Source organism: Saprolegnia parasitica (assembly GCF_000151545.1).
Source record: "Saprolegnia parasitica CBS 223.65 unplaced genomic scaffold supercont2.82, whole genome shotgun sequence".
Lineage (NCBI taxonomy): Eukaryota > Oomycota > Saprolegniomycetes > Saprolegniales > Saprolegniaceae > Saprolegnia > Saprolegnia parasitica.
The window spans coordinates 84,716-94,437 of record NW_012156476.1 but is presented as its reverse complement, the minus strand read 5'-3'; the positions used below and the strand labels follow the sequence as shown (position 1 = coordinate 94,437).

General features: G+C 59.1%; 3 protein-coding genes across 3 annotated transcripts; all 3 read right to left on the bottom strand.

Moving 5' to 3' along the window:
- SPRG_12790 (hypothetical protein) lies at nt 1–3,578 on the bottom strand. The gene is made up of 10 exons (XM_012351573.1): nt 3,199–3,578; nt 2,939–3,148; nt 2,703–2,895; nt 2,516–2,653; nt 2,181–2,444; nt 1,953–2,132; nt 1,331–1,859; nt 1,094–1,289; nt 499–1,033; nt 1–451 (listed from the first exon to the last, which is right to left on the bottom strand). The coding sequence occupies exons 1-10, from the start codon at nt 3,525–3,527 to the stop codon at nt 26–28; spliced, it is 3,000 nt and encodes a 999-aa protein (XP_012206963.1). The 5' UTR covers nt 3,528–3,578; the 3' UTR covers nt 1–25.
- Nucleotides 3,579–4,134: 556 nt separating this feature from the next.
- SPRG_12789 (hypothetical protein) lies at nt 4,135–7,230 on the bottom strand (the record flags this gene model as incomplete). Its single annotated transcript, XM_012351572.1, has 4 exons — nt 4,135–5,097; nt 5,133–6,654; nt 6,705–6,735; nt 6,786–7,230. 4 exons carry the CDS (start codon nt 7,228–7,230, stop codon nt 4,135–4,137), a joined length of 2,961 nt encoding a protein of 986 aa, XP_012206962.1.
- Nucleotides 7,231–7,500: 270 nt separating this feature from the next.
- SPRG_12788 (hypothetical protein) lies at nt 7,501–8,666 on the bottom strand (the record flags this gene model as incomplete). The annotated part of the gene is made up of 2 exons (XM_012351571.1): nt 7,501–8,246; nt 8,291–8,666. The coding sequence occupies 2 exons, from the start codon at nt 8,664–8,666 to the stop codon at nt 7,501–7,503; spliced, it is 1,122 nt and encodes a 373-aa protein (XP_012206961.1).
- Between the last annotated feature and the right edge of the window lie 1,056 nt (nt 8,667–9,722).

The following is a 9,722-nucleotide window of genomic DNA, read 5'->3' as shown; positions in this document are numbered from 1 at the left end:
CACTTTGAAATTCTTGTATTCTTTTCTAGCATGCACGCTGCAAGAGCCCGCGCACCGCATCGGGCAGCAAGTCGAGGTGCGCGGTCGACTGCCGCGCCAGCCATAACGACGCGAGCTCCGACATGGCCGGCACGGTCTGCAGAAGGGTCGCGAGAGCGTCGACATCCTCGTCGAGCGCCGCGGCCTCGATCGCCGCATCCAGCAGCGGCTTCCACACGCCGTCACGACTCGACGGCCAGTGCGTGCGGAGCACATCGCGCGCGCTCTCGTCCATGGCCTGCACCACGAGCGGCCAAAACGCTCGTCGACGGTGGCCCGACGAGCGATGGACGCGCTCGAGGAGCCAGAGCGCTTCGGACGCGTGGAGGACGACCGGTAGCAGTGTCGTCGTCGCCTCTTCGATCCACGCCACGCTCTCCGTATCCCGAGCCACGCAGTGGCTTGTCCAGAGCTACACCATCAAATCTTATACGCGTCTCGCATGCAGAGTCGTCGTACCACATGGAGCAGCTGGGTCGCCAGCGCCGTATGCCGCAACGCGAGCGTCGTCACTTTGTCCAGAAACGCTTTGGCCGACGGCAGAAAGAGCTGCGACACACACATCCAGCTCAGATCCAGCACCAGCGGCAAGAGCTGCGTCACGAGCTGGTCGTCGCCCGCGAGCCGCTTGCGCTTGCCATGGCCACTGGGCAGCGCATGCTCAAAGATCGTAAGCAACACGCGCGGCGGGTCAACGTCCAGGAACGGAAACACGACCGCGCCGTCGCCAAGCGGCGCCGTCTTCTTGTACTCGGCGACGAGGTCCTTGGCGTTGGGCACCGCGAGCTGGAGCCGCACCGCGACGAGGACGCGACACAGCCGCGGCAGCACCGGCGCTTCAAAGCTCTCCCAGAGCCGCTCGAGCGTTTGCGTGAGCTGCTGCACGATCTGGACGAGACTCGCGTCGAGAACCCACTCGCCAAGCGTCGCGTCGCTGCAGAAAATCACGTCCAAGCACGCGAGCACGAGGACCGGGTCCATGATCTCGGCCTGACTACACCCCACGCACACCGATATATAGTGTCAGGATCATTGTGGACGATAAGGCACGTACGACTGCATGGATTCGACCAGCGTGTCGAGAAAGGTCGGTAGCTGTCCCCAGTGCTGCAGACTGTGGAGGATGCCCGCCAAATATGTGCGCGATGACGTTTCCGTGAGCCCTTCGAGCTGCGTCAGTGCATGGTAAATCAAATCGCTTTGCAGCGTCGTCGGTAGCAGCGCAATCACGTGCCATAGGCGTGCGGTCACTAGATCACACATACACAGGGATATAGATGAAAGGCTCTACCTCTCTTGTCGTTGGCCTCAAACACGGCCGCGATGTCGGCCGATTTGATCTCGGTCGTGAGAAACGTGACACATTCGCTGTACCGAGGATCGTGATAAAGCGGACCCGCGACGCTCTCCAGCAGCGTCTTCATGACGTCGCAGAGCAGCGGCGCGAGCTCGGCCATCGACGCTTCGCCCAAGCACTTGAAGAGGAGCACGACGAGCTTGCACACGGACCCAATCGACGCGAAATGATGCACGTTTTTGTAAAACACCAAGCTCGCGTGCGGGTGCTTCTCGATTAACGAGAGAGCCCGCGCGACTTGGGACGACCCGGGCACGCCTTGCGGAAAGTACGAGTTGAGAAAGAGCTCCGTGAGCGGCTTGGCAACCGCGGTCCGGGCCTTGTCGAGTTCCAAGCGCTTGAAGCAGTGCTCGAGCGACACGACGTCGTAAAAGTGCAGGCCGCGAATGCTCTTGACGCGGACGAGGAGCCGGGCCATGGCGGCGCGCACCTTCTCGTTCGTGTCGTGCATCAACGGCGCCAGCTAGCCATGGGACATGAATTTTTCCGCCATTTTTACAAGTTTTTTTTTCATTTCAAAGGCGCGACATGTCGCAAGGGGACGCGAGTCGTGTACCTTAGGCAACAAGGGCTTGAGCACATGGTGACTGAGATGGTTCTCAAGCACGACAAGGAGACCATCAAAGACAGCGACGCGGACAGAGGGCGACGTCACGTCGTGGGCGAGCTCGAAGCATTTGAGCAGACACTTGCGGATCGTGTCGACCGGCAGCAGTTCCCAGTACATGGATAGCACCTATCACCAAAATATTCATATTGATACCTTGATACAAAGACAATCAACCTTGCAGATGCCGTGGATGGCGACGATGCGGACGCTGGGCGCCGCGTCTTCAAGCAGCATGGCGAACGCGTCAAACTGCCGCTGGAGACACGCGTCCAACTCGACTTTGAGGAAATTCGGGTCTTGGTACGGGAATCCGTCGAATAAGAGCACGGCTGCATGGTGGCGCACCACGTCATTCGCGGCGTGGAGGGCCCGCCACAAGATGGGCTCGGAGAGCCGGTAGAGCATGTCGTCCGTGTGGCGTTTGTGTTCGAAAAAAGGCTATGAAAAAATTAATTGCAGACAACTTGTCCATCCAGCGAGTTTCCACGAGGTGCTGACGCGTCGTGTACCTGGAGGAGTGCGCGGAGCGCGTTGAAATGGCTCGTTGACGCGGCAAATGTCGCTGCTTGGAGAAAAGCCTGGATGCAGTCGTCCTCAATGTGCACGAGGACCGGCGACGCCGGCTGCGCGGCCGCCGTGAGCCAGGCCTTTGACAGAGCGTTGTTGGTGGTTGGTAGTAAGAGAAGCGTGTCGTACATGGTAGTAGACTAGGCCAAAGCGCTGGACGACGGCCTTGCGTTGGTCGGGCAGCTGGTTGCGGATCGTCTCGTGGATCTCATGTACGAAGCTCGCGTCGATCTGAAAGAGGTCGCTGAGGAACGCAATGCCTTCGGACGACTTGAGGAACGACGTCGTGACAAAGCAGCGCAGCAAGAGGTCCTTCAAGAGCCTATATTCTTTCGTGAGGGCCAACGTGCAGACGCGTCGCGGACCGAGAGCTGTCGTCGTCAAAGTCGAGAAGCTGCAGTGCGTCCTGCACGGCGCTGAGGCGCTTGATAAAGCCAACGCTCTGGTCCGCTTCGCTCTCGAGCGCGCGGACGAGAAGGTACGGCAGGAGCTGCGTGATGACGCGCTCGGCGCCCGACGGGCTCGACGCCCAGTACGCTTCGCAGAGCTTGGCGATCACGTCCTGCGTGTCGGCGCTAGCACGTCGCATGAGCCTCTATCGTCGCATGCGGCTACGAAGAGATACCAGGTCGTCTGGAGCAGCTGGTCGTGGAGGTCGGCGATGACGATTGCGAGCCGGTCCAGCACGCGCGTCGCAAGCTTGCACGCTTCGCGGTGCTCGTACAGCAGCGACGTGAACGACGCGATCGTCCAGAGGTCCACGGTGGTCGCGGCCGGGAGGCTGCTGCAGAGCGCGACGAGCTGCGCTGTCGAGAGCGTCTCGAGCCACTCGACCCACTCGCCCATCGTATCGTCGTCGCCGTTGCAGTCGGCGTAGAAGGCCTGGAGGAGCGCGTCGCTCGACTTGGTCGTCTCGAGGGCCGCGAGGCCGGCAACCAAGGCTGGGCGCACCATCGTCTTGTGATGCCGAAAACAAGCGGCTTGGCATGCCACTTTTAAACCGGCCTGTATCCGGATTTGACCGGATAACCGAATTCGAACGGCCGGTTTTCGCGCCAAGCGCAACCAACGAGACGTGACCTGACACCAATGACCCATGCCAATGACCTGACACAATATTGTACAATGACCTGACACAATATTGTCGTATAGTAACGTTACTAGACCAACGACTAGGCTCACCGGCCAACCGTCATACCGTCGTGGAGGTCTCGAAGACATCGACGCATTTGCCAAGACCGTCACATAGATCTTGGCCGTCGCACGCTCCATGGTCGATGGACCGGAGCACGTCTTCGGCGTTGGCAAAGCCGTCAATGGGGCATCCGCCACCACTGCCAGTGTACCTGTCGGGAATGTCGCATTGACTTGCCTTCGGTCGGCATACCGTTGTGGACGCCTTGGGCGCACGGCGCTCCAAAGACTCCAAAGAGTGATATCTTCCTTGGGTGTGTCATCTACTTTAGTCGTAGCGCTGTATAGCGCCCTTCACCAAAAGGATATTCGTCGTCCCCAAACAATATTTTCCACGTTAAAGTCACGGCGTTAACACTTTACAAAGCTACCAAGGATGAGCGCGGTCTCGATCTGCCTGCTCCCATGGCACTCGTCGATCGACGGCCTTGGTCGACCACCCGACGACGACCACGCAGCTCTTGTTGTTATATGTGTCGATCACTGCGTCAATGCGATGTTGAAGATCGAGCAGCTCGTGTGTCGAGAGCACCTTGGTTGGCACACGAGCATCAGCGAGCACGAGTCGATCCCCAAAGAGCACCAGCGACGAGATATTGGTCCAGCCCAGGCATTGGTCGCGGTCGAGCCACGAGAGATGCGCCATCTCAATCACGTCCATGGCTGACGTCTGCGACGGCTTGGCGAGGCGCGCGGCGTCGGGTGGGAGCCCAAAGGCCGTTTGGATTTCGAGCAAAAGCAGGTCGATCCAGTGCGTCCCAGGCAAGAGCGTTGAAAACGCGATCGCGATTTCACGGCCAAATGTGAGATGCGCTCGGTCAAAGAGCACGATCGAGACGAGCATGTTGGCGGCGCCACGCGGCTCGAGGGGCTCGAGCATCTGGACAGCAAACGACCGGTTCTCGTAGAGGGACAGCGGCGACGCCTCGCCGAGCGTGCCGTCGTCGGACAGGACGCGCTGGAGACGATGGTTTGGCGACAGGTCCATGAGCCACAAGCGCTTCGCGCGGGGGTGCTTTAAGACGGCGAGGATGCGGGCCTTGATCTCGCTGACAAGCATCTCGGCCGAAACCACAAGAGTTGTGCAAAATGACAGTGCGTGCGTCAACGGCCAGACGTGTCGCACGAGTTTTGACGGACTCGTCGTGTCGGTGGGCCTTGGCGTGTAGAGATGAATCTGGACTCTGTACTGGCCGGCTCGCAGCGGCACCCCGAGCTCGATCCACAGAGTGGATTGGTCCATGAGGGCTAGGTGCAAAAACGACGCCACGAGGTGCTTGAGCTCGGCGCCCTTGCTAGCGCCGCGCCGCAGCGTCAACGTATCCGACCGCTGCCCAAAAAGGTGCAGAGTTGATCTTTGAGCACTTGGAGAGGTCGCCGGCGGTCGACGGTGAACGGCCAGCCCATCGCGTCACCCTCGATGTTCTTGGCGCGTAGCAGCTTGGGGTCGTTTGTCTGCACTTGGACGGTGATCGAATTGGCGCGGGCCTCGAAGAGCTCCTTGGCGAGCGACGGTGATGACGCGAGATCGTCGACGGCTTCGACGTAGATGTTGCTGCCATCGCGGAGGGACAGATCTGTGCGCAATGTCTGCTGCAGCGTCGCTTCGTCGTGATGCGGGTTGAGAATTCGTGTCGTGATGGCCCAGTAGCCCGTTGAGCGCATCTCAAGCAGCCGCAGGTGATCTCGATTCATGTTGAACTTGGCGCTGAGCAGCGTGACCAAGTCGTCGAGTCGCGCGTTACCCGGGAGTTGCACAAGCTCGGGCGGCTCGGTAAAGTGCTCTGGCGTCGACGGCGTCGGTGGCACATATCTGCGCACGAGCAGCTGCAGCGCCGTTGGATCGAACACTGCCCACGCTTCGTCAGCGCTGGCTCGGACCTCGAGGCTCAAGCAGCTCCAGGCGTAGATGGCCAATGCCGCGAGCGTGCAGTGTTCACGGCCGTCGTACGTCTCGCGTGGCAGCGCCAAGTACTCGGAGTAGGCCCGCAGCCGGACGCGGTCCAGCGAGATACGCAACTCAAAGAGCGCGACGGCCTGCGCCGTCACCTCGGCGAGCGTAGCGGTCTTGGAGACATGTAGCATCTTGTGGCTGTTGTCGTGCAAGATCTTGATCTGGATCATGTCGGCGACGTTGGCCTTCTTCGTCTCTTCTGCGACGCGACGCTTGGCCCGCGCTTGCTTGTTTGCTTGCTCGCATTGCATCTCGGCGTGCACAAGATCGACGAGCCAAGAAGGTATCATGTCGTCGGGAGGACACTGGACCTTGCGAGAGACTTCGACCTGGCGGTACTGCAGCACGTACGCACACGGCGCACGCGTTGACTCGTAGTAGCCACCGTTGACCGACGTAAGGCCATACGTCGTGCGCAATTTGGCCTCGGAGATGGTCGAGACCGAAGCGTCGTTGAAGCAGAGCCAGCGACGATCGTCGTCCAGTGACGACTGGATGTACGCGACATAGTGACCGCCGTTCGCAGAGCCAGCGTGCACGAGCACTGACGCGAGCTCGTAGACAAACGGACCACAGGCCAGCATAGCAGCGAGGTCAAAGGACGGGTGCCACGTTGCTTCCGCTGCTGCTTCTTGCGTGCTCGTGGAAGACGGCGGCACCTTGGGACGGCTGGACGTCGACGGATGATACGCGTTCATGTCGAGGTACTTGGGAAACGAGACTCTGCTCGTGAGCTTCGATGTGCCATGGTCCCATGCAAAGCGTTTGAGGTGGAGTGTGAGCAGCGGCGGAAGTTGCACTAGCGACAGGCGCTTGATGGCGTCTTGCTTGGTGCCGCAGACGTCGCAGAGCCATTGGTTGTCGCTGACGAGGCGCTCGGGTGCGAGGAAGGTTGCGATGGCGTCGTCAAGACTTGTTGGTGTTGATGGAATGCTCAGCGATAGATCAAAAATATGTCATCGTGGCTGGTCTCGTGACCGCACGTGATGCATTGGACAGAGTCTGTGAGCGTGCCTACTCATTGTGTCTATTAGGAATGCCTCATCCAGATGAAAGGATGTAACCTTGGTAGAGATCATGGATGACGTTTGCATTGGGCGAGCCTTGCAGAGAGGCATCGAGAGCCTTGAAGAGAACGTGGTAGAGCTCGTGCACGTCGTGCTGCTGCAGAAGATCCGATGACGTCCAGCCAAAGCTCTGCATGAGTGAGGTTGTGTCGATGGCCTTGCGGTCGGTTCGCAGTTGGAGCCTCGCAAAGAGGAGCTGAAGCTCCCGCAGAAAGCTGCCTTCACTCGCGGACGATGTCGACTGGTACAGTTGCGTGCGCAGCTCGGGTGTCATGTAGAGCGTCTGGAGGAGGCTGTTGAGGTAGCAGGTCGCGCTGTCGTTGCGCAGGCCGCGGTACTTTGAAGCTGGCGTCGTCGTCGTCGGCATGATCGGTGCACCCGTCCCGGCGGCGTTGCGCGCGGGCGAAGAGGAGCTCGCGTCGGGGCAAGGGTCGATGGTCATTCGCTTGTCGACTGCGCTGGTTGTTGTTGGCGCGATCAATTGGCAAAGTGTGAATGATGGTCGCTTGCATTATAGTCAAGCTTTGTATGGATGTTACAAGCGCCAAGGTGTTATTTACGCGAAGGTGATTGGCAAGAGTGTTGCCCTTGGGAAGAGCTAGAGGTCTCTACGCTCGACGACGGTGGTGGCTCGATTGAATAGATTACTGCAACAATTCATCGACCTTTCATTGATCCAAACGTCATTACAAGATAAGCCTCGTCGCCTTCTTCAAACACGTGTCGAAATTTCAAGTGCTGTGGGCTTGAGCGCCATGGCCCAGCCCAGCTGCGGGACGACCGTGTTGTTGTCTTGGATGGCATACGACATGTGACCCGCCAGCATGATTGCGTCCACCTTGTTGCCGTTGTCATCAATCTCGACGTCGACGGCCGCGTAGCCCGGTGGCAGATCGTACACCGCAATGATTGGGTAGGTCGATCTCTCGCCGGAACTGGTCGTGCGCTCATCGCCCTGCCACCGACCTTTTCCGTCAAAGACGGCAAAGACGCTCACCCAGCCACTCACATAGCGTTGGCCGCAGCCTTGGTAGGTGCTGTCATAAATGCTTCGCCAAAACGCCGTGTCCGGCTCGCCACGCGCCGCCGCCACAAACTGATCGAGGACGCCGCTGAGAAGGTCGACCCACGTCTGCATACGCTCGCCATACGCTCGAAAGTGCTCGATGCGCGACCGAATTTGCTGCCAGTCGTCGACCGAGCCGAGAAGCGTCACCGTTGGAATGCCACACGAGAGTTTGATCTTGTACTGGAAGAAATTCTTCATCGTGGCCATGGTCAAAATGCTCGCCGTGATGCGATCGTGGGGCGTGGTCGTTGTAAAGTTGGGCAGCAGGACGTCGGCGAGCGCCGGGTCGACCAAGTGCGCGCGCATCTCGTCGACCAATTGAGTCGCACAGACACCAAAGTCGACCGTGTGGACCGTGCCCGCCGTTTCAATCTCGAGCTCGATCTTGCCTTGGCGGGCTTGACAAGCCGCGACCGAAGCGCTTCGCTGCTACCGTCGACGTACAGACCAAACTGGCTCGTGAGCGCCAGCCAAATGTCGTCGGGTCGCAGCACCAAGTGGAGGTGCTGGGCGTACGCTTTGCTGATGCCATCGAGAAAGCCCATCGTGGATGCAACGAATGGCATCGCGAGCGGCGACTGCTGGTGCACACGTTGACAGCCAGCGTCGACGTACTCGGGCAGTTGATCAATCGCTGTGGTGGTGTCGCGAAGCAAAGGGCCCGAAAAGTTGGCTGGCGTCACGGGCGAGACGGCAAAAGTGATGCTGCTCGAGGCTGGCGGAGGCGCCGTTGGCTGCCAGAGGAGCGCATAAGCAACGACAAGGACGGCGGCCGCGATGTGGTGCGTCGGACGGTCCACAGCCCCCATGCTTGCGAGATGGTGTTTGATAGTGAAATGGATTCGATTTTTTATCCGGACGACGGTTGATTGACTCTTTTTCCGGATCATCGGCCACGAGCTTCAACGCACGCCTGTCTGCATTGCAGAATCCACCGACGCTTCGAGATGCGGGATCGGACGACTGCACTCGTCATATTACGACAAGCAGTTTAACGTCAGGGACGAGCAGAAGCAACTCGCCAATCTTGTGTGCGTGGCGAGGATGGGATCGAGATCGGATGGCTTGGATTGGCTCAAAAAAGAGAGACCTTCGTATTGTGGATTGTGGATTGGCTCAGAAGGTCCAGGTCCAGGTTTTACACCTAATGTCCCAAAACAGCGTTATTTTAGATGTTTGCACAAGTACAACATGGCTTGCACGCAACGCGGTCGTCGGATTGTACTCACAGAATCACATGCGGTTTAATCGAGTCGTGCTCGCACCATGTGTCTCCGTACTATGACTCTGGTCGACGTAACTCTCCATGGATGACCCGCCTCGACGAGCAATAGTGATGTTGGGTTCGTTGGGTTGCCGCAGCATCACAAGGCCAACACTCTGCATGGGCAATACTCATTAAAGTATCACTCGATGTTTCTGTGCAAAAAACAAAAATACAAAGCAATCCACCATCATTCCCTCTTTGCCAGGTGATCGCGCCAACAACAACCAGCGCAGTCGACAAGCGAATGACCATCGACCCTTGCCCCGACGCGAGCTCCTCTTCGCCCGCGCGCAACGCCGCCGGGACGGGTGCACCGATCATGCCGACGACGACGACGCCAGCTTCAAAGTACCGCGGCCTGCGCAACGACAGCGCGACCTGCTACCTCAACAGCCTCCTCCAGACGCTCTACATGACACCCGAGCTGCGCACGCAACTGTACCAGTCGACATCGTCCGCGAGTGAAGGCAGCTTTCTGCGGGAGCTTCAGCTCCTCTTTGCGAGGCTCCAACTGCGAACCGACCGCAAGGCCATCGACACAACCTCACTCATGCAGAGCTTTGGCTGGACGTCATCGGATCTTCTGCAGCAGCACGAC